This window comes from Pyricularia grisea, assembly GCF_004355905.1.
Source record: "Pyricularia grisea strain NI907 chromosome Unknown Pyricularia_grisea_NI907_Scaffold_1, whole genome shotgun sequence".
In the NCBI taxonomy this organism is placed as follows: Eukaryota; Fungi; Ascomycota; class Sordariomycetes; order Magnaporthales; family Pyriculariaceae; genus Pyricularia; species Pyricularia grisea.
This window is the reverse complement of record NW_022156716.1, coordinates 2,972,547-2,993,781: the sequence shown is the minus strand read 5'-3', so window position 1 is coordinate 2,993,781 and position 21,235 is coordinate 2,972,547. Positions and strand designations below refer to the sequence as shown.

The following is a 21,235-nucleotide window of genomic DNA, read 5'->3' as shown; positions in this document are numbered from 1 at the left end:
AACCTGAAGCGAACTGATGTGCACAGTGTAAGCCATATGATAATGGTTCAGGTCAAAACCGTCATTACAAGGATTTCAAATCGTGTTTTGTTACAGTATGTCTATGTTTTCAGATAGTACATGTCCCTCATCCGATGTGCCTGGCACTGGATGCCCTCATATATGCATGCAATACACGAATGCATTGAGGTGCTTTCCAGACCGGGCAAGGTTAATACACGACCAGCAGGCAAGCTCGCCTTGCATCTACGTGCTAGAGGCCCCGATCCCAAGCTCAAACAAGCATTCGCCCCATCCACCCCAGCGGCACCGTTTACTTCCTCTTGCCACCGTTTGCCCCTGCCTTGCCCTTGGCCCCGGGCTTCTCGGCACTCTTGTTGCGGGAGCCCAGGATGTTACGCGACTTGCGCCAGGCGGTAACGGCGGCGTCGACGTTGCCACGGTCGTGCTTGGGCTGGCGCATGTAGGTGAGGCGGGCGCGGCGGGCGCGCTTGGGGCGGCGCTGAACGATGTCGATGCCGACGACGTTGCGGCTGTAGATCTTGAACCACATCTCGACGCCGATCTTGGTCAGGGCGGTACGCAGCAGAATGGCTGTGTCGATGCCGGCGCGGCGGATCGACAGGCACACACCCGAGAAGGGCTCGACGGACCGGCGCGTCGTCACCATCAGCACGTCGCCGACCTTGACGCCCTCTCGGTTGGCACGGTCAAAGAGCCGCGTCCGTGCGCCCCGCGGGTCCATGTCCTTGATCTGCTTCTGGTGGAATGCCGCGAGCGGGTCGGTGGTCGACGGCCGCTTCACCTGCGGCGTGTATACGGCGAAACCGGTGCGGAACTTTGTGCTCCTCCGGCTTTTAGGGACACCGTCTGTTTTTTTGGGGGGGAGAGGGGAAGGGAGGAGGATGCGTCAGTATGCGGGTTTCTGACTCTCTGTCGGAAGGGAAGCAGGCCTACAGATTGTATGTGGTGAGAGTCTGACCCTCGAGTATTTCGGGGGTTCTGAAGGAGTTGTAGTGGTAGTGGTAGCGGCGGCATCGGCGACGACCTGGGTTGCCATTAATCGGCGGATTGGCCTCTGCTGGCTGGCATATCGGAGGCTGTTTTTCAGACAGCCCAGAGGCCGCTTCGTTATTATTGCGGCGGAGTTCATCTTTTTGTGTTTTTTTTTTTTTTTTTATCGTGGCTGTCGAGCGATGGAGAGGTTTGGGTGAGAAGGTTGCCTGCCTCCCAGTCACGAGCCTCGAGGTCCAAATCCACAAGCCCAAGTCAAAAAGCTGTTGCACTTTGACGTTCTCCAAAAGCTTTCCTTTCGTTCTGGAAGGGATGAGCTGGGCGGATTGCGTTTGGTGATTGGCCGAATGGGCTCTTTTTATCCCCACCTCACTGCAGCGGCCCCACTAGGTACCCTTGCTGCAGCTCAATTTGGTCGCGACTTTTTTTGTACGAGTTGCGCGGGACTTGGAGAGATTGCCTGACGGACCGACTGACTGACTGACCTCCACTGCAAGTGACGACAAAGAAGTTGCTTGCAGGTTTAAAATCGAGAACAGCTCGATACAAATCAGATTAACCAAGATGATGTCAAGAACAGCCGGCTCAGGCCTTGGGGCCACAGGTCTCTACAGGTCGGCGGCAACAAAACAGCCCTTAATCACAAACCAAAGATGCTTCTCACAAACACCATCTCGCCAAGGTACGTTACGTACAGAATGAAAAGAAGGCAAAAGCCATTGGGTTACCTGAATCACAAGCTATCGTTACTGACTTTCAAACTTGAAAAAATGACCAACAGCAACCGTCATCCGATTTTCAAAGAGCCGCAAACCCGAACTCAACGAACTACTCACCACCATGCGAGACAAGATCCTGCTCCCATGCTACATCCCAGCCGACCAGCGCAAGCTCCTCGTCCGGACGAAAAACAAGGAGAAGCTCGCCAAGAACCCCGTAGTATTGGAGGTCGACGAGAAGATCTACAAGTTTGGCTATAGGGATCCCCGCGTCGACGACCCAAGCCCCCGCGGTACCATGATGAAAGCCATTAAGTTGATGGATACGGACAGGGACTTCAACAACCTCAACCTCCTGCTCGAGGGCCTGCACTCGGTTGCCAAGATCAAGTGGCAGAAGCCCTGGGATATGCCGAGGATTGTGCGTCGGGCCGGCTATCACGGCCAGGTCCTCAAGATCCTCGAGGCGGCACGTCGCGTCGAGGCCACCGGCATGAAGCTGGACGACGCCGAGGTCGTCTCGGAGCTCATGTACTGGATTCAGGAGAGGGCATTTGGTCTGAGGCCTGAGGCCGACCACTGGACCCAGAAGGGTACCGCGCAGGCCCTAAAGTGGGCCGATATGGTCGTCGACATGCTGCACCTGCCTGAGCACAAGCCGGCAGTCACGCCCAAGGGTCAGCCCGGCGGCCTGGCTTTCATGTACGACCCCAAGGTGAGGGGTGCTCAGCTTCACCTCGCCGCCGCGCTAGCGGTCAAGCACCCGCAGCCCGAAAACCCTGATGTGGACGCCGCACAGAGGAAACGGGTCACCGAGCTCGCCACTGGTCTGACACATTCGTGGCCTGCCGGCAAGGGCCTGCGTGAGATTCACCCGCCCGTTATCAACGACAAGGGCTACCGATACTTCCTCAGTCATGACGGTGGATTCCTCCGCGTGGCCGCTCCCATCCTCCACGGTCTTGAGTTGGCCATGACAATTGTCGAGCCTGAGCTTGCAGAGCAGCTCAAGTCAAGGCGAGATGCGTTGGCTGCTGAAGTGGACGAGGTCATTGCCAAGAGGCCGGAGAAAGTGGCAAACGGTTTGAGGACCTATGATGTTCTGTTTGGTACCGAGCACGCTCCCGCAGGTCTGAGCAGTGTGGAAGAGATGGAGACGAAGTCATCATGATGCATGGTGGGAGAGGCTGGAGAAACGAGCCGTGACTGTATAACAATATATTGTATTGAGTACCCTGTGGGATATATTCGTGTGTGTCACATAGTAAAAGAAAACGGACTTGAATTTTTTTTGGCGCTTTCGTTTTTTTTTTCTTTTTTTTTTCCTTTCTTTCTCCCCTGTCTGTCATATAGTACTTGACAAAAAAGTACCTACTACATATACACCGTTTCATAGTAAAAACCGAGACCCTCGTCATACAGCTTTTTGACAAGAATCAGGGCAAAATAATGTACTTCTCCAAGTGCTTGGGTATCGCCGAGAGCAGCTTCTTGTCCTCGAGCCACTTCCTCGAAAATAGGCGGTCGGCATACCTGTAGGCTCCGTCGCAGAGCATGGTCACGACGGTGTGGCCCTTGCCCAGCTTCTCTGCGACCTCCTTGGCGGCGACGACGTTGAGCGACGACGACGCGCCCAGGTACAAGCCCTCCTCGTCGAGGCAGCGGTAGACCATCTCGATGCTCTTCTCGTCGCTGATGTGCAGCGCGCCGTCGAGCAGGGCCAGGTCCGGCTGCAGGTTGTCGGTGATGCGGCCCTGGCCGATGCCCTCGGTGATGCTCGACCCGGTGCGCTCGATGAGCTTGCCGCCGCTCACAATGTAGCTGTGCAGCACGGATCCCGGCGGGTCGGCCAGGAACGACTTGACGCGGCCGCCGCTCGCGTCCTTGAGGAACCTCGTGACGCCGGCCAGGGTTCCGGCCGTGCCCGTGGCACAAGTGAAGGCGTCGACCTTGCCGTCGGTCTGGGCCCAGATCTCGGGGCCCGTGGTCTCGATGTGGGCGCGGCGGTTGGCCGTGTTGTCGAACTGGTTGGTCCAGACGGCGTTGTCGAGGCGCTCGGCGTGGCGGCGGGCCTGGTGGTTGTAGTTTTGCGGGTTGTCAAAGGCCACGGCGGGGACAGGGTAGACCTCGGCGCCCAGCAGGCGGAGCAGGTCGATCTTGCCCTGTGACTGCGTGTTGGGCATGTAGATGACGAGCTTGTAGCCCTTGGAGCGGCAGACGTGCGCCAGCCCGATGCCAGTGTTGCCGGCCGTTCCCTCGACGACGGTGCCGCCTGGCCGCAGCAACCCGCGCTCCTCGGCATCCTTGACCACGTACAGCGCCGCACGGTCCTTGACGGAACCTCCAGGGTTCATGAACTCGGCCTTGCCCAAGATCTCACAGCCCGTCTCCTCGGACAGCTTGTTTAACCTGATCAGGGGGGTGTTGCCGATGGCTGTATAAAGCCAAAGATGAATGGAATGAGATGCATGTCAGCTATTGATACAAAATTAAATAATGCTGCTTTTAAACAGCTGAGATTTGACAAGTAAAGAAGAAGAAGAAGAAAATAAAATAAAATAAAATAAAATAAAATAAAATAAAATAAAATAAAATAAAATAAAATAAAATAAAATAAAATAAAATAAAATAAAATAAAATAAAATAAAATAAAATAAAATAAAATAAAATAAAATAAAATAAAATAAAATAAAATAAAATAAAATAAAATAAAATAAAATAAAATAAAATAAAATAAAATAAAATAAAATAAAATAAAATAAAAGAAAAATGTTCACCTCCTGTCAAGCCTTTTGCTACGCCTTGTGCCCTCGACACATTAATGGTATGCTGTGTCGGCTCGGCGGCCGCTGCAACTGCCGCTCTTATCGAGCTTGTTGTTGTAAACCTACGGATTCCGTGGCGAAACATTGTGGGCGCGAAAATGAACAAACAATAAAAATGAAATAAAAGATAAAAGCCCAGTCTACTACTGCGCTTGCTAAATTGCACCCAAGCCCAGATGAATAAAAACAATTGAACCAAGTCAAATCAAGGGCCAGCTAATAATGTCCAAACCGTCATCGGCATTGCTCCGGCTCGGCATTAGAGCCAGCTTACGTCGGGACTACAAGTGGAGGAGATGGTGGACCCGAGGAAGCCGCAAAAACTCGTTGTGGCGCGTTTGTCACAGCGCGATTACAAATGACGTGATCGAGTGAGTGAGTGTAGAACTGACTCTCCCTGCGAGCTAGCAGAGGGTGAGACCTTGGATGCAGACGTTTAGCAATAACTGCACTTACAGGACAGTAGTAAGCATACCTATTTATAAAGTAAAATTATATATAAGAGCAAAGAGTAGACCTAGATCCTAAATAAGATAAGAAAGAGCAAGCGCATTCAAAAGCAAAATCGTACACAAGAGGATAGGTTCTCAGGCAAAAAGCCAGGGGACATCCTTAGGATGCCGTAGGTGGGTCTCTCTCGCCGGGATTCGAACCCGGGTCTCAAGCGTGACAAGCTTGCATACTAACCCCTATACTACGAAAGATGTGTCAGGTGATGTTCGCCGGGATAAATTCAGCTGCTTATCAACCAATTCTCTGAGGATAACACACGCGATAATAATGCATCCATCTATCGTCTCCTTGGTGATAAAAGCATCTATTTCATGGTGTTATCCAATCTGTCGACAGCCCTCATAGAGTTCGCTTTTACTTGAACGTTTTGAGACATTATTAAATACTAGTTTGGTTATTTTTCTCATTGTACCTGACCCAGATTCATGCCATCCGGTTCCGCACATTCCCAGAAAGTTCAAAAGGTAGGTAGGTGGGCAGGCAGATAGTCACATATCAAACATGGCCAGTAGAGACAATGAGGCGCGCTGGATCCCTGAGACACCATTTCTTTATCCAGCTAATAAAAAATCATACAACACAACATGTGGGCTATCGAACAGTAAATGCACGTGAGCCACCAACCAAATAAAAGAGAATAGTCAGACAGACGCTCAATCATCATCGTCATCCCTGTCATGTGATGTTCTTGTCCTCCTAGTAGTCCTTGGCTTGGTACGCGTTGCAAGGCTCGACTTGATCTCAGCAGGTGCCTTTTTCTTGGTCGCGCCAGCGGCCTTGGGCGTGCTTGTCGCCGCGCTTGCTGCTTTCCTTCCGTTGGTCCTGGTGGACCGCGACGGCCGTTGTTGTTTCTCCTCTTCTTCCTCTTCCTCGCCGTTTTGCTCTTCCGAATCAGCATCCGCTCCCTCATCTTCCTCGACTGGGTCCTCATCCATAGGCTCTGGAGAGCTGAGCGAAGACTCGGATGGGTTGCGTGCTTTATCATCGGCGGTAGTGGCAGCAGCGTGTCCAGAGTTCTTCGAGGCCGAGCTTGCATCACTATCATCGCCATCGTCATCCAGCTCCTCGCCAGAGCTGTACTTCCACTCCGCCACGCCGTCGAGCATCTCCTCCTCGTCCTCGGACGAGTGTCGTTCAATGTACGTCGAAGCAGTGTTGCGAGGCACACGCCCACTGCGCCGACGCTCATGCTCCGGTATCGGCGATGATGCCGCCTCCTGTGTCTTTCTGCTCTTCGCTGCTGACTTGCTCCTGGATGCTGCCGGTTTCTTCGCAGAAGGTCGAGGCGTTTTGGGCTTGCTCTCGCGAGGATTGGACCTCACTTGAGAGCGGGCTTTCTTGGCTGTGCTCTGCTGCTCCGACCGATCGTCATATTTACGTTTCTGTGGTGAAAAAAGGTTAGCTCAGGGGTTTTGGAGCTTATCGTTTGGCCCCAACTGTGACTATTTTTCAAAGGAACCTCAGGGCTGCTTCAACTGGCAACGTACCTTTTTGCGATCAACTGCCCTGATCATCTCGTCAAGTTTATCCTCGACCTCTTCGGGTATGTACTGCTTGCTTGCAATGCTCTGCGCAATATCATGTGACTGCAAGGGAAGAAACAGCCCAACAGGCAGGCCGACCTTGTTTGAGTAGGCCTCCAGCGTCCATCCCCGCTTCTCTTGCCATTTTCTGAGCACGGCCAAGGCGACATCGCATAGTATATACACATTTTCGCTCTTTTCCGGGTCCAGGGCATCCTGTGTTTGCTTAGTTCGTTCGGCATACTTGAACAGCATTCCCAGGTTCGACTCGCTCGCCACATTGCTGACATAGAAAAGAAGGTATCGAGCATGGCTGACTAGGCTGTCTGTATCGTGGTCAAAGTCAGGGTGGTGTGCCAAGAGGTGGATAAGGCGAGGTAATGTGCTCTCCATCAGCGGCGAGTTGGTCTCTCGGAAATGACGGGATCGTGATCGGATCCAGGTCTCGACGTTCTGTTTAAAGTCCTCATCTGGTTCGTACACCGTCAAGAAAGCAACCGTGTACCACCGCGGCCGCAGCTGGCCCAGCGCAAGGTACTTCTGCAGCTTCGCGATGAAGCCGTGCCTCACGTTTCGTTGACCATCCTGGGCGACTTCTGCCAATCGATTGAAGTCTTCCGGTGACAGCAGCTCGTCAAACTGCTTGCACAGTTTGAGCATCAACTGTGCCGCCAGGAGTCTAAGACGCTTTTTGTGGTGCAACGGCGTGTCCTTGGTTTTGCAGAACTCCCCTTCGTTTGTAACGAACGTCCTGAGAAGCTTGATCACTTTGTCGCCGCTCGTTCTCGCCTCCTCACGGTCTGTGATTGCACGCAGACGGTTGGCAAAAGTCTTGAGCGCAAAGCACTTGGCCTGGCCTTCCTCGTCCAGCTCTGCATATTCAACCCACTCAGGATCACTGTCGCTCGCATCCTTGTGAACTTCGCGAAGCGTGTCGTGAATGGTGTGCAGGATCTCGTCTTCGAAATCTTCCGTCACCTTGGGCGCAAGAAGCTCAAGCTGGCAAATGGTTGCAAGCTTGTTCAAGAAGTGCGGGGATCCGCTCTTAAAGTCCTTCATAACCTTCTGGAGCAAGTCCGTCGCGGCAACCTCGCTGTCGTGATCTTTGCGCGCCATGAGGACGTTTATGGCATACTTGGCTGCCTTTGGTGGTTTGCCGTACATGGCGTAGTTCGCAAGCGTCTGCCTAAACTTTTTATCGTTGGGGATTTCCTGGGGGTATTTGCTGGCAAAAGATGCGCATGCTTTGAGGGTCTCAACCATGATGGGGTCATTGGCCTTGTTTGCCCCAGGTGCCTCGTCCTGCAGGTCCTTGCATAGGGATCCAATGTGAGTCTTGAACAAAGTAGGATTCTTCTGCGAGATCTCGTTGAGAATCTCGTGGGCAATCCCTGCAAGCCCATCCTGGTTCGTCTTGGAGTACTCCAGGAAGGTGGACAGATGGCTCTTGTTGAAGGTGATGGAACCAGCCCAGTAGAGCAGAGGCAAAAGAGAATCCAAGACAGCAGGGTTCTGCGACTGTTGGCGCTTTACCAACTCTCTCAAGGCCCTGTGCATCGTTTTGTAGTCCGACTCATGACTGATGACGTACCGTATAAGCTGGTAAGCACGACGGTCGTTGGCTTTTGCGAACTTGCCCAGATCCTGCCGAACCTTGAGCTGATCAGGATAGAACTGGGCCAGATACGTAATGAGGCTGTTCAGTGTTTCTGCTGCCCTTTTCCCATCTGCTCCACTCGCTTCGCCTCCGTTATTCAGCTCACAGACTTTGAGGAACTTCTCAGTCTTGTCGGCAAACTGCGGCTGTCGGTTCGACAAGGCGAAAAAGGCCTTCTTGTTGACAGAGTCGAGCGAGTTGGCCATGAGCAAGATCCTGTGTGCCCTTATTGCATCCGCGTCAAACGGTGTCGAGGATCCCCCCTGTGATTGTGATCCGTTGGCTGACTTGGATGACTTCTTTGGCTGGTGCGGGAAAGTAAGTGGGACAAGGTACTCGAACCTGACGCGTTCCCTGAGAAGGTTCAACTCGGGGTCATTCGCGTACATGGTATTGAAAACCCTGTTCGGAATGCCTGCTAAGGGAGCAACGGCTTCCATATTTGAGACAAACTCGCCAGTGCTTGCGGCCCAGAGCTTCCCGAGAAGCACCATGGCTTCAACTCTGATAGGGTGCTTGCGGTCGCGAATTCGATCTGCCAATGCACATAGAACGGACCCCTTGTGGTCTACTCCTCCTTTCGGCGCAAGCTTCGTAACGACATCGCGGAAGCTGAAGCACTCGACTGCCTTGACACCAGCAAGTCGCACTCTTTCATCGCTGTCGTTTAGTTTCTCTTCCAGACCCTTGATGAGGACAGCTTCCTCGTCACGGCTGAGGCCCACCCCGCCTGCAGACGTCGCCAGGATGTACCCAACCGCCGTTGTCCACGCCGCGCGGATGGCAGCAGACTTGTCCTGCTTTCTGTTGACAAAGTTGTGGTATATCGAAGGGTGCGTCTGAGCGAAGGACAGGGGGGAATATGGCGTTGTGAGGACGTTGGCCGTGGGTTGTGAGACAGACTCGTCAGCGAGGCTTGGCGGTGGGTATGCCGCCGGGTCTATGTTTTGTGGAGGTGGTGGCCCTGCAGCTCCAATCCCGGAGATCATATCACCAAGGGTCTCGGTTGCCAGCTGGCGAACAGGTATGATGTCTGCGTCCAGTTCCACGTTTACGTGCGCGATAACGTTTGACAGTATTGTAGGGCATGCTCTCCAGAGCTCCCTGAGTAATTGATGAGCTTTCCTGAGCTCCTTCAAGTCGGATTCTGTAGGCCCGCTGGTCATGTGCTCGTCTTCGGAGTCATCACCTCCTCTTTGCCTGCTACCTCCAACGTTGGTGACATCCATGACGACGTCGCTGAAATACTGTGTCACAAAGCGAGCCATCTTGTCGGGACAACTGTTGCACACCTGCTTTGCCATCTGGTATGCTTCCGGTTCAGCTTTCAGCAGGAGGGTTGACTGGCTCTCATCCACGTCGCCCTTGTCCCTGGGTCCACCTGGAGCGGCGGCCCTCAAAAACTGTGCCATGATGACATCTACGACTTTTCCGGGCAAGCTTGCGCTCTCGTCAATCACAGTGACCAAGAGCTCGACCATGTGCAGCTCGACGTCCTTGGATATACGTTCACCCGATCCTGACTTTGGTCCAGATACCGCATCGAAGAAACAGGAGAATAGGTGGAGAAGAAGTCCTTCGTTGTTGTCGATGTCGTTGAGGAGCACGATGCTCTGAACCTCGGCCAGGGAGCTGAGAACATATTTGTGCTGGGTGTGATATGTGTTGCTGGGATCCTGGAGGGCGGGTAGGGTATGCATTATAAAGAGACTAAAGACGTCCTATATCGGCCGGCGGGTGTCAGTTGAGACCGCGTGTTACGTAGCTACGAGGCGCGTTTGCGACGAGCAAGATGCGTGGTTACTAACCTTGAGCTGGGAGGGCGTGAATGGCGCATTGGGAGCGCAAATCCGTAATATGTCGACAAGGCAGCATGCGACGAATGCCTTGACTCCCTTGTCCTTGTGGGTGAGAAGGTTATGGGACACGAGCTCCTTGGCAACCTTGGTCAACGAATTCTTGTCGGTCAAGTCCTGGTCCAGCTCGCTCAACTCTTTGGAAAGCGCATCTAGACGTCGATGTAGCTCGCCGGTTGATATTGGCTTGCCAGCTCTCCATGTCAAGGTCTGATCGAATTGGAGTGTCGCGAGCTCCTCCTCCTCGGGCTCGTCTCCGTCCTCTTCATCGTTCTGCTCATTTTGTGGTTGCTCCTCCTCTTCCTCCTCAACCTCTTGTTCCTCCTCGTGCTTCTCCTCCACGACGGCAGCCTTGGCCGCTGCCGCACGGCTCCGGCGCGTCGGCGCCATGTGTGCTGCAATTGGCGTTGCGCGGGGCTATGTAGGCTGTTGACGCAGCGGCAACAAACGCGCCCGAGGAGGGACGAAGACTTGGGTGGGTGTTAAAACGGATTATGTGGCGATGAATGTTTACAAAAAGTGCAACCAAGTCAATGGAAATGTTGTCAGTGCGCGCAGACATGAAAGATATCAAGCCAGAAAATACATGAGCAAAAGAAATAGAGGCGTAAACGCGTTGAGGGGCGGTCACAGTGCCAGATTTCGTCACGGCGCAAGGACGTGACTTTACTTTCAATTATTTTGGCGATGGTCAGCACACACACGCGCGACACGGCGACAACTCCAAACTCGACCCGACATGCATTCGCTCCCGCTATTTACAGCCAAAAAGTGCAGGCGGGCGGGTGGGTGGACCTAGAAGCCCCAGTCATCTATCCATTACGCCTATCAATTGCAGTCATTGGACGATCCCACCCAAGGCGGCCCCGCTAGCCTCCATCTGTGCCTGGTAAGACCCATGTTTGCTTGACTGGAGTGGATGTTTTGTGGTCTGTGCTCAAGCTCACGTCTCATTTATTCCAACTGATGTCAAGCTCAGTTTCACTCGTTGTTGTAAATTTGCGTCGTAGCGGTAGAAATCTTTGTTGACAACCGTCAAATGCCGTCCGAATTTTATGTTTATCTTCTACTCACATGAACACTTTTTATTGGCCAGAATGAGGAGTAACAAGATGCTCCTGCGGCTATCTACAGCCACAATGCTTGTTACCTCAGCACCATCACGATTTATGAAAACCTTTAATCTGATACGCCACTTCTAGGACAAGGAAAAATGAACACACATAAAAAAATAAATAAAAAAAAGAAGAAGAAGAAGAAGAAGATGGTGAATGAGACGAGGGGAAAGATACCCGAAAAAAGTGGTGCTTTCTGGCTTGGTTTTCGGCGCCGTCAAGGTCTTTGTCGTGCCAATCTTGCGCTGTGTCTATGTTTGCTCGTAGGATCGTGCCACAATCTTGTGGTGATTTGCAATTTTGGTTAACACATTTGCCAGTCCTCCAGGTCAATGCCAAAGCTGCCAACCTTCCTTGGGCTCCTCTTCATGTGCGAAGAGGAAGGAGTTTGAGGTGGATAGTAGGCGCCCAGGCAGCAATGTGCTTGCTTCAGGTTACCAATTACCGCCCAAATTAGGTGCGAACCTTGTTATCTACTTGCCAAGTATAAGAGAGAATGGGATGTACTTATAGGCTCACACAGGGAAAGGCTGGTATGTTTTCAAGGGAACAGATCGGCTCTCATGTTGTTTCCCTGTAATAATCCAGCGGGTGTTATGCTCAGTGACCATGCAACTATCATTGATGACCCAACCCTCATTCATCTGGTCCAAAAGGCAGGGTATATGATTGTGAGGATTGCAATCATGGAGGAAGTCCTGTGGCACCTATATATGTATGTTCACCCTTCCATTTCCTGGCCTTGACAAGACCTAGGTAATACGATTCTATATAAGGGGTTGGTCGTTGTAGGTGGGCGTGTGAAAAGGGGGACGTCGATGCCAGATGGTACAAATACGGGCTAATATCCGGCACAGCGAAGCATCCCTTGCGCAGTGACATTAGAGTACTTCTCCGTTTGAGAGGGCTTAGAACTATCCCCGAGGTAACTGCAAAGGCTGCTTTCTTTTTCAGACCCTAGGGAAGGATGGGTTGTGTACCTTACTGGGCCAACGATTGCCGTGATGTGATTCAGGGGCTACCAGATGTGCTCGGCCACCTTGCTCTCAGATTCTTCTCACTTTGCCCTCACCTTGAGTTCACTTTTTTGCATCAAATGGACTGTTTGTTTCCCCCGCTCACTGATCCAAGCCGTGCAATTTTTTTAATTTATTTTTTTTACAATCACTCAGTCTGATTTCTGTTCAACACCACAGTATTTATCTCCTTCTCCCCAAACCCTCCTTCTCTTCCGCCAACAAACACCGACACAACTTTGCTATTTCATCCCAGTTCAACTACCACTTTCCAATATCAGACTCAATATTTCGAAGAATTAGCCAACTCGTAAGTAGCTGCATCACTATTCGGTTAATTATCTTCTGTTCCGCTCACTCTGCCTTTCCCACAGACAACTCCATCCCGCTACTCGCACCAAAGCACTTCTTTCACGTTGCACTTGTTACATCTTTCCGTACGTCTTGCGAGTATCCGCGTGGCATCACTCCTCAAACCGACCTTTAATTTCAAACCCTCAGGTACGGTACACGGTGAAGGTAACCGCTGTACAACGCAGTCGGTTGTCTGTGCTGTTTTTTTTTTTTTTACGATTTCTTGACGAGAGGTAGCACAGCCCGGGTTTCAAGCCTTCGCATATCATATCTTTTGTTTCTGTCTCCTAGACTTCACTTTCTTCAATCAGACCATCAGTTCTTCTCGCGGTCATATCGACTGAAAAAAACCATCATTCTTGACGCCCACTCTCGTTAATTCTCTTTCACTCTCTTGCCCAAAGCCACCTTCATTTTTGGATTCTGTCTGACATATCTGATCCTGCTATCAGTAGTCGTTCGTTTCATCAGAAAGTAAAATCGACAAGCAATGACTTCTCCCGTCGACAACAGCCAGCCGCTGATGGCGGCCAAGTGTGATGACGAACAAGACCTTCCTAAGCCTGCTACCACCACAGGCAAGAAAGGTCCCATCATCACACTTAGACGTGCTCTCGCAGCCTTGATTGTTCTCTTTTGCCTCCTGGGTACGGCTGGTGTGATTGTGCTTGGCGTCAAGATTGCTCAAGGTAGGTGTTTTTGTTTTAACTGCTCTCACAACTAACAAGAGACAACAAAATATTGACATCGCGGTTCTAACGTCGGAAAAAACAAGCAGGCGAGAAGAAGTACGACGCTCTGTATGAGGACTTCACCAACCTGTCCAAGAAGTACGACATCCTCTCGCGCGCTGATCATGCTCAAGCCCACTTCCTTGCTGCCCGTGGCGTCTTCAATGAGGATCCTGCTCACTCCCATGGTGGTAAGACCTTTGATCTCTCCAGTTTGTCGGCCTTACACTGCAAAATGTTGCTAACATTGAATCAGGCGCGATTGCAGTTGCCTCTGACAACATCATCTCGTAAGTACCCTTTGAGACCCCTTGAAGATTGTGTATAGCGCAAGTACGCCTCATGCTGATAAACGTATGCTCTTAGCGACATGGCTACCGTGGGAACCACAATCATGGTCACCGTCACTCAGACCGAAGCTGCTTTTGTGAGCTATAGCTCGGTTGATACGACAATCTATGATGAAACCACTACTGTTGTCGTCACTGTTCCCACTCTGACGGTCACCGACATGACTGTTACTGCCACTGTCACCACGACTGTTTTCACTTCGTCCCAGTCTCTCGCTTCGTATACCAATCCCTTCGCGACCTCGGCCGTGGCCCCCATTTCGGCGTCGGCCTCTGACGTTGGCAGCTGCGAGCTTGTCACCGTTACTGTCTACTATCCCTCGCCGCCCTGGTCCATCGGACAGGAGACTTCCGCTCTCGCCACCCCCATTGAGATTACCTCTGAGGTGTTCACTCCCACCCTGGCAGAGACCTCGAGCCTCGTTATCCCCACGCTCGCTACCCCCAGCGAGATCACCTCCGGGTTGCCCACTCCCACGAACACGGAGACGCCAACCACGACTCCAGTCCAAGAGACCAGTGGTGTCTTGCCAATCTCTGGCAGCCTTGCATCCATGTCCGATGCCTGCAGTACCAAGACGGAGACGACCACCACCACAGCTTCTGCCGACCGTGGCCTCGAGACTAGCTCTGCCCTTCCGCTCACGACTGTGTCAGGCACGACGACTTGGACATCGTACTCGACCGTCGTCGTCACGGTGTCCAAGCCGTCGGTCACCGGTCCCCAAGAGATGCCCCTCCCGCCGCCCCTGGCCACCGCCAGCAGCAGCATCGGCAGCGTCACCTCGCTCATTCTCGAAACAAGCTCTGTGGGCGTGCCGATCTTCCGCAACACCACCACCACGACCGTCAAGGGCACGGCCCGCAGCTTCTACAACTCGCCGCACCCGGCCCAGTCTACCTATGTGACTAGCGGCGGCGTCAAGCAAGTTGGTGCTAGCCTCGGCCGCAACGGCAACACCAGCTCTGGCACCATTCACTACTGCGTCGTCATGCTGGTCGGCTTCCTCATGGTTATTGTTTGAGGACGCTGGTGACCCTAGCCCCCTTTTGTTACCTCTCACAACTGGGCTCCTGGGAATTTTTGTGCAAGATTTCCTTGGGAATCGCCTGAGCTTTTTGTTATCGAGGAAACGCAATAAGGGTTTAGTAACTGGTAAAAGCTTCTAGTGTCTATTCATCAAGGCAGCTTTACTCAGGCCAGCTTCTTTTTTTCTCTCTCTTTGGCGTTGTGTCTTTTTTTTTTCATTTTGACAAAACAGAGCAGGAAAGCAAGTTGAAATTTCAAGGGCCATGTCGTTCATGATACCACGACTGGGCAAAGGCCAAGAACCTGTTTTCGTTTGGCGATACACCCCACTGGTGGCGTTTCATACCTGCAATCTTGCATTGTCTCACTTTTTGATCAAACCAATTCTCAAATGTAATATTAGTACTTCACATCTTCTCATATGTGCCACGAACTGCCTGCTTTCGGGGTTGGCACAGTAGGGTACGGAGTTGAAGAAGGGTTTACTGGATTTCGGGAATTCACATACAATAACTCACGGCATGGGAAAAAAAAACGAAGCACTTACTCATAATAGAAAACGAGAGAAACCTCGCTTTTACCCATAAAAAGCCACATAATATATTATCGTGGTGATCAATCTTACAATGAGCCAACTGCATGAGTCTGGACTGAGCACATACATGCCTGCACTCAGAACGACTTGGAGGAGCTTGGGAACCAGAATGGCGAGAGTCATCACTGTCTCGAAAAAGGAAAAAAAAAAAAAAATATTAATAAAAAACCAGATCGCTTATAAAAAAAAAGAGGCTAAGAGTGATATTCAACATCAGGAGTGCGCCGAAATCCTCCCACGTCGTCAGGGTGCAGATGAGTAAACCAAGCTAGCAAAACCAAGTATAGCCTTGAAGCTCACACTTGAACTTGCCAACACCGCCCAAAACAAAAGTCATGCTGGGTCCTTCCAAGAGCCAGCAACAGCTTTCTACCTCGCCCTCTGTTTCCAGCTATCCCTGATCCCTTTGGATGCGTCGATCAGCTCCTTCTCGGAGACGCCGTCTCGGATGCTTTCCATGACGTTGCCCATAACCTTGATGAAGTTGCCATTCTCCTTATCGTCACGGAACCGATGCAGCCGCCACCGCTTTTGCTCGTCCTGTCCGCACTCGACGACCCGACCATGCAGCGGTTCATTGAGCTTCTTCAACGCTTCCCACTCCTCCTGAGTCAGGTAGAGGTCACCAAAGTGCGTCTCTGGATTTCCCTTACCAGTCCAGGCGAGCAGTTGGGCCACCGGTATGCTGTCGTAGTCCTCGTACGGTTCCGCATCGGGCCCGTCAATCTCTGGATCCGGCTCGACCCGGGGAAAGGTGAGCGCCAGCTTGAAGTCGATGGTGTTCTCCTCTGGCGGCTTCCACTTTACTATGTGATCATCCGTACCGAAAACGTAGCTGCTGTTCCGGCACGTAAAGATGAGACCGTCGTTGCCGTGTCGAAGTTTTGGTAGCACTTGACGGAACATCATCTCCAGGCCGTAGCTGACCTGCATGTCCTTCAGTTCAACCCGGAAAGCTTGGAACTGCTGCTCGTCTGGGTATTCGCGAAAAAGCTCCTTGTAAGGCTTGAAGACTCGTTCCTTAAAGTAGCCGAGCCTCTTGTCAAGCGTGCGCTCGACTAGACTCATCCCATCAATGACGAGACAGTCGAACACCAAGAAAACAGGCTCCTTGCGTCCACCGCCCACATCGTCAAGGACAAGCTCGCCATCGACAATCGTGTCCTTGTGGAACTTTGCCTTGTCCTCTTCGGGCGGCGGGAGTGGGAAGTGCAGTCGGGTCTCGTTGATGTGAAAGTATTCGTTCTTGCGGTTGATTAGGTACTGGCACTCGCCGCCGTGGTCGTCTTCTGTCAACCACAGGAGGTAGCGCACGCCATCTGATTTCTCACAGACATAGTAGCTGTCCGATGTTAGCAGTCGGGCCAGATAATGTGAGTCAGGGATGGTAAGGGCATCTAGCGCACAAGAAAACAAAAGAGAAAGAAAACAAAAAATAGAGAGATTTCCAAAAAGCCGATTCATATACTTACTCTTCCCTCCTCAACTCCTCGATGTGTCGGCGCAGGAAGCTGACAGGTTGCGCGCCGGGAAACCCAGACTTTGGAAAGTTCAACAAGGTCTGCAGGTTTTTGCGGAGCTCCCATATAGACCGACTGTCGTTTCTCACATGCGCATGTTCTCCATAGTAGCGAGTAGGCTTCTCGACGTTCTGGCCAGGGTTATTTATATCGCTAATCCGGTACAGTCCGGGGGGAGGCTGCTGCTCCATGGCGCGGTCCCTCGCAAAGAGACAGGGCCCAGGCCCCGATGGGCGAGCTCAGTGCCTATTGGGGGTGATTTCGCTTGCCAGAAAAGGCACGGTAGGATCGGATACTGCCACAGGACGTGGGATATATCGGAATCGAGGGAATCGCTTAATGGATTATAGGTTGAATGCGCGACGGTATTTGCGTCGGTGCTCTGTAAGTATACACGATCGTATTGATGCTCTGCTAGAAAATCGGGGGAGGCCCTGGGTGATAAATGATATAGAGGATTGAAAAATTCCAGTGGTCAACTTGAAAAGCGTCGGTGAATATTATGGAAGGTCATGCGATGGTAGAGTTATTTCATACCTATTCACCGGTACGCGATCGCGACCGCGACCCAGGGATGAGCCAGCTGGTTGCGCTTGCGTTATCTTATCATGCCTAACCGAGAACTAAAGTATACAGTGACCGGTATGCATTGACTCCACTTGGTTAACAGTATATAATGCTACCAAAATCCGGCATAAGTACTGTAGGAATGTGGGTAAGGTCGGCGGGGAATTGTGAATCTTAATCGCATGCAGGGTGGCCCGTAATTAGCTGTCCAATTGTCTTAATGTAAGGCTGTAACATCTTGATGGCGCGTCCAAGTGTTCTTCTTAACTTCACAATACTATGTAAATTCCATCATTGCAGCAAACTCGGGGCACAGAACATAAACACAACACCACTTCTCTAGGTAGTTATCAAATGATACAACACTAATGGGTGCTTGACGTGCCTTCACTCATACTTCACCACCAGGAAAAGTCAGCAAGTAGAATTGTAAAGACAAAAATGCGAAGCTTGGCAGGGCGGACATGAACAAAGCGATATTAAAAATTATGGAAGTATCGCAATCTTGATCCCGCCCAGTAGAAACTACAAATCTTCTCATCCCGAACACCCCGCCGATGCTATCAAATAGCGGCGCTTTTTTTTTTCTTCTTTTCTCTGTTTATGTTAATGTAGTACCCCTTAAGACTCGTCGATCTTGTTAATCTCTACCTTGGCCTCCTCCCACGTTTCCTTGTTCTTCTTTGCCCATTCGATCTGTGACTTGGCGTATGCCAGCTATATAGTATTACGCAAAGTAAAAGTTAGCAAATCCAAGTTGCAGCACCATCAGTTAATCAGTGCTGGTAGAAGTTGAACTCACCATATAACGTTTCAAGTCATCCTCCTTCTCCCGCTGGAATCTCTTCATATCCTTGAGCACACTCGCGCTTGCTTCCACGACATCCTTCGCTACGGCAACCTGTGCCTGCTCCAAGTGACTGATAGATTCGCGTGTTTTGCCAATGGTATCCCGCCTCGTGCGTTCCGGATCATGGTCGACAACTCCTTGCACGGCATGCCTGATCGGGCCAAAGATCTTATTGGTGATGGAGTTACCACTCGCGGCCTTCTTATGACCGGGGCTGCCGCCACCACTACCTCGCTCTGGCGCCCCGATCTTAGCAGATGGCGCTGATGAGAGATCACCATGTGTAGGTGGGAAGTCCGAATCAATCGAAGCGGTGTCCTCCTGGCTACCATCGCGTCTATGCTGCTGATAGGAGGGTTGTGAGGTTGAGGCGTCACGAGCGCTAGCAGATCTCCGTGGAGGTTGGATCGTCTGGCTGCCACTAAGATACTGATCGATTCGACGGGCTTCCGCCTCGCTGCGCTCAAGTTGGTCGAGTAGAGCCCTCTTTTTGTTCAGCTCCTCGTTCGTCATCTCCTGCTGTACACGCTTCAAGACCCTATACCTGAGGACGCTCCGAACTACACCCGCAAATTGAGCATTTTCCCGCATGGGCTCGGCGAAACTAGCGCCCAGCGAACTAGACAGCTCCTCTGTTGCAATGTAGGACGAGTCAAACGCTTGTCCGACCCGTTCTATAGCTGGCCCAAGTGACGGCGCCTGTTCCGACAAGGCAAACGCATTGTACCTAGCTCCTAGTTCCGAAAGATCCGCTGCCAGTGATGATAAGTGATTTAAGGTTCTCCTATTGACCTTTTCCATAGGCCCGGCAAGAAGCTGCTCCAGTTCCTTTATTGAGGCCTCAAAGGAGTTGAAGTAAGGGTCCAACTCCTGCTCGCTCAAGTTGCTTGTATCGGACGGGAGACGAGGCTGCCCGGCGGATGCATTTGCCATATGATCAGACTGTACGCCGTTGGAGCCAATTCTAAGCTTGGCCGAGCTGGATGGGATGGGAAGGTAACTATGGGCAGGGGTAGGATTCGCAGTATCCAGAGGTGGTGCTTTCAACACAGATTTAGGAATGGATGCCACAGGATGCGAGTGAAGAACCTCACTCTGTCGCAAGACGTTGTCAGCTTACTACACGAAGCGCACTCACTGCAGGCCAAAGGATGCCTATATGGATTGCTGCTTACCCAGCTGGCGTTCGGATCTAGGAACCTCCACCATACACCATCCTTTCGGATGTCCTCCATTCTTCTGCATCGATTGAGAAAGACAGCCAACATGCGTTTCCTCAGATCAATAATCTGCTGATCTTGCTTGGCGTTGGTGGGGTTGGCCGCGTAGTCGGCCATGGTGTGTTTTTCGGGTATCGGCGGGATGATGAGAGTCGGGTGTAGGCGTGTAAGGGCATCTCGCAGTGAAGCAAATTCCGAGTATCGTCTCCGTACCTCAAGGTCCTGGCACAATAAGGTCAGTCATGCTTATCCGTGGCGAGCGTGGTGGAAGTCCTATACATACTCCAGTCCTGATTGTGTAGACAATGTATCTGCCACCGCTCTCTAGACTCTTGCCGGCATCGGTGATGAGGATCGGGAGCTCGGGGTGCTCGTAGAGTATCTGCTCGATGCGGCTATCGTAGCCACCCGGCTTTCGCCTGGGCACAAGTTCGCCATGTCCCGCTGCAGATTCGCGATCGCTTTCGGTATCATCGCTTGCTGGCGCACCGTACACGCGTGGAGGTGGAGCCTCATCTCCGGTGGAGGATGGCGTTTGCGGCTGGTCGTATCGAGGATCTAGTAAGTCCCAGTCGCTGTCAGCGTCTCCATCGTCCAGTGAAATTTCGTCCATCAGTCGGTAATCGTATGATTACGATGCGCCCTCGAGAAATTGAAGCGCATGACAACCACCTAGTGATGTGCGGCGTAACGTAAAAACTCACAGTCGCGCGTAGGAGAAACCGGGTTCACGGAAGAGGAGGTGAAAGAATCCCGCCTGTCAAAGTTGTTCCCATAAGGGTTGTTGTCCTCGTCGTTCCACATGTTGCCAGCTGAAAGTTTCTGCAGACGCAGGAGTTTGTTTCTCAGGAGTCAGGCAAGCAATTAAGGAAAAGGGTCTCGCTGAGGTTGTTTTGGTTCCAGTCTCCTGTCGGCCCTGCAGGTGGCAGCTAGTGTAATCCCCATGTGGGGGCGGGGGGCGTCTGGGAAGCTCGATTATGACGAAATGACTTGAGTTTGCTTTGCTGCTGAGGAAACGACTCGGTCGTGGCTCCGCGATTTGCTGTATTATTTGTGGTATACAGCTTTTGAAGAGAAGTGGCAGCCTTGGTTCGGCTGGCGATGATATTGAGGAGGGAGCGGAGTAGGTGAGGTTGGTCGATCAACTTTGGGCTTGGTCAGTCCGGGTCAAAGATGGAGCCGCACGGAGCTTGGAAGCTAACACTGGTTGGGCGCTTGCTGCCAAGAGATGACGACGTCCGAAGCAGAGCACACCGAGCACGGTCCATTAATTAGTCTGATTCCGAGGTCCCCACAGGATGCAGATGTCACAGCTCTTTTTCTCTCTCTACCTTACCCCGGCTTGGCCGGTAAAAGCCCAGCCACTTATTCTCTGTTCCCCTAACCCTCTGTTATGAATTTCAGTCGATTTACACTAACGGTAAACATCCCAGTTTTGTTCTCTCGTTTTCGGATGCGCCTGAAACTCAAGGTATTGATTGCTATACAATTGCCACAAGCAAACAAAACAAATGAGGGGGTGGCCAAAGTGCCAGAATGCCAATCTTCTCTTTGTTAATTTATGTCTGACAAATTTATGAGAGATACGATGAAAACAGGTACCTGTTTCAAGGGCTGATTGCTCCTGCTCCATTCACGAGACCGACTATCTGGAAAAAGCTCACACAAGATGCAAATGTTAAGCGGTGCGGCGCGGCGCGCAGTGCTTCGTGATTGAACACCCAGAATCGCATCTCCCGACCTGAATTACTTACCCTGCACTTGAACAAACGGGAGGTAT

The 21,235-nt window shown here is 51.7% G+C and overlaps 7 protein-coding genes across 7 annotated transcripts; 2 read left to right on the top strand and 5 right to left on the bottom strand.

Annotated features, from left to right (window-relative positions):
* Nucleotides 1–2: 2 nt before the first annotated feature.
* PgNI_00879 (uncharacterized protein) lies at nucleotides 3–1,252 on the bottom strand. Its single transcript, XM_031120956.1, has 2 exons — nucleotides 958–1,252; nucleotides 3–870 (listed from the first exon to the last, which is right to left on the bottom strand). Exons 1-2 carry the CDS (start codon nucleotides 1,151–1,153, stop codon nucleotides 314–316), a joined length of 753 nt encoding a protein of 250 aa, XP_030986997.1. The 5' UTR covers nucleotides 1,154–1,252; the 3' UTR covers nucleotides 3–313.
* Nucleotides 1,253–1,484: 232 nt separating this feature from the next.
* On the top strand, nucleotides 1,485–3,120 carry PgNI_00878 (uncharacterized protein). Its single transcript, XM_031120955.1, has 2 exons — nucleotides 1,485–1,696; nucleotides 1,796–3,120. The coding sequence occupies exons 1-2, from the start codon at nucleotides 1,579–1,581 to the stop codon at nucleotides 2,902–2,904; spliced, it is 1,227 nt and encodes a 408-aa protein (XP_030986996.1). The 5' UTR covers nucleotides 1,485–1,578; the 3' UTR covers nucleotides 2,905–3,120.
* Nucleotides 3,031–4,930, bottom strand: PgNI_00877 (uncharacterized protein). Its single transcript, XM_031120954.1, has 2 exons — nucleotides 4,511–4,930; nucleotides 3,031–4,167 (listed from the first exon to the last, which is right to left on the bottom strand). The coding sequence occupies exons 1-2, from the start codon at nucleotides 4,641–4,643 to the stop codon at nucleotides 3,170–3,172; spliced, it is 1,131 nt and encodes a 376-aa protein (XP_030986993.1). The 5' UTR covers nucleotides 4,644–4,930; the 3' UTR covers nucleotides 3,031–3,169.
* Nucleotides 4,931–5,575: 645 nt separating this feature from the next.
* PgNI_00876 (uncharacterized protein) lies at nucleotides 5,576–10,497 on the bottom strand (the record flags this gene model as incomplete). The annotated part of the gene is made up of 3 exons (XM_031120953.1): nucleotides 5,576–6,453; nucleotides 6,559–9,972; nucleotides 10,060–10,497. 3 exons carry the CDS (start codon nucleotides 10,495–10,497, stop codon nucleotides 5,725–5,727), a joined length of 4,581 nt encoding a protein of 1,526 aa, XP_030986992.1. The 3' UTR covers nucleotides 5,576–5,724.
* A 2,585-nt stretch (nucleotides 10,498–13,082) lies between these two features.
* On the top strand, nucleotides 13,083–14,698 carry PgNI_00875 (uncharacterized protein; the record flags this gene model as incomplete). The annotated part of the gene is made up of 4 exons (XM_031120952.1): nucleotides 13,083–13,281; nucleotides 13,371–13,514; nucleotides 13,580–13,613; nucleotides 13,690–14,698. The coding sequence occupies 4 exons, from the start codon at nucleotides 13,083–13,085 to the stop codon at nucleotides 14,696–14,698; spliced, it is 1,386 nt and encodes a 461-aa protein (XP_030986995.1).
* Nucleotides 14,699–15,465: 767 nt separating this feature from the next.
* Nucleotides 15,466–17,498, bottom strand: PgNI_00874 (uncharacterized protein). The gene is made up of 2 exons (XM_031120951.1): nucleotides 16,771–17,498; nucleotides 15,466–16,640 (listed from the first exon to the last, which is right to left on the bottom strand). The coding sequence occupies exons 1-2, from the start codon at nucleotides 17,007–17,009 to the stop codon at nucleotides 15,668–15,670; spliced, it is 1,212 nt and encodes a 403-aa protein (XP_030986994.1). The 5' UTR covers nucleotides 17,010–17,498; the 3' UTR covers nucleotides 15,466–15,667.
* A 428-nt stretch (nucleotides 17,499–17,926) lies between these two features.
* PgNI_00873 (uncharacterized protein) lies at nucleotides 17,927–20,642 on the bottom strand. Its single transcript, XM_031120950.1, has 5 exons — nucleotides 20,160–20,642; nucleotides 19,739–20,013; nucleotides 19,411–19,677; nucleotides 18,188–19,330; nucleotides 17,927–18,102 (listed from the first exon to the last, which is right to left on the bottom strand). Exons 1-5 carry the CDS (start codon nucleotides 20,257–20,259, stop codon nucleotides 18,007–18,009), a joined length of 1,881 nt encoding a protein of 626 aa, XP_030986989.1. The 5' UTR covers nucleotides 20,260–20,642; the 3' UTR covers nucleotides 17,927–18,006.
* Between the last annotated feature and the right edge of the window lie 593 nt (nucleotides 20,643–21,235).

Excerpts from the sequence above, each read along its gene's own strand:
- PgNI_00879 (XM_031120956.1), bottom strand. The coding sequence starts at position 1,153 with ATGAACTCCGCCGCAATAATAACGAAGCGGCCTCTGGGCTGTCTGAAA. Across the intron at positions 871-957 it reads ACTCTCACCACATACAATCT|ACGGTGTCCCTAAAAGCCGG; the intron begins GTAGGCCTGCTT and ends CCAAAAAAACAG.
- PgNI_00878 (XM_031120955.1), top strand. The coding sequence starts at position 1,579 with ATGATGTCAAGAACAGCCGGCTCAGGCCTTGGGGCCACAGGTCTCTAC. Across the intron at positions 1,697-1,795 it reads ACAAACACCATCTCGCCAAG|CAACCGTCATCCGATTTTCA; the intron begins GTACGTTACGTA and ends AATGACCAACAG.
- PgNI_00877 (XM_031120954.1), bottom strand. The coding sequence starts at position 4,643 with ATGTTTCGCCACGGAATCCGTAGGTTTACAACAACAAGCTCGATAAGA. Across the intron at positions 4,168-4,510 it reads AGCAAAAGGCTTGACAGGAG|CCATCGGCAACACCCCCCTG; the intron begins GTGAACATTTTT and ends GGCTTTATACAG.
- PgNI_00874 (XM_031120951.1), bottom strand. The coding sequence starts at position 17,009 with ATGGAGCAGCAGCCTCCCCCCGGACTGTACCGGATTAGCGATATAAAT. Across the intron at positions 16,641-16,770 it reads GAGGAGTTGAGGAGGGAAGA|CTACTATGTCTGTGAGAAAT; the intron begins GTAAGTATATGA and ends AACATCGGACAG.
- PgNI_00873 (XM_031120950.1), bottom strand. The coding sequence starts at position 20,259 with ATGTGGAACGACGAGGACAACAACCCTTATGGGAACAACTTTGACAGG. Across the intron at positions 20,014-20,159 it reads GGTTTCTCCTACGCGCGACT|ATCCTCGATACGACCAGCCG; the intron begins GTGAGTTTTTAC and ends GGGACTTACTAG. Across the intron at positions 18,103-18,187 it reads ATGACTTGAAACGTTATATG|CTGGCATACGCCAAGTCACA; the intron begins GTGAGTTCAACT and ends AATACTATATAG.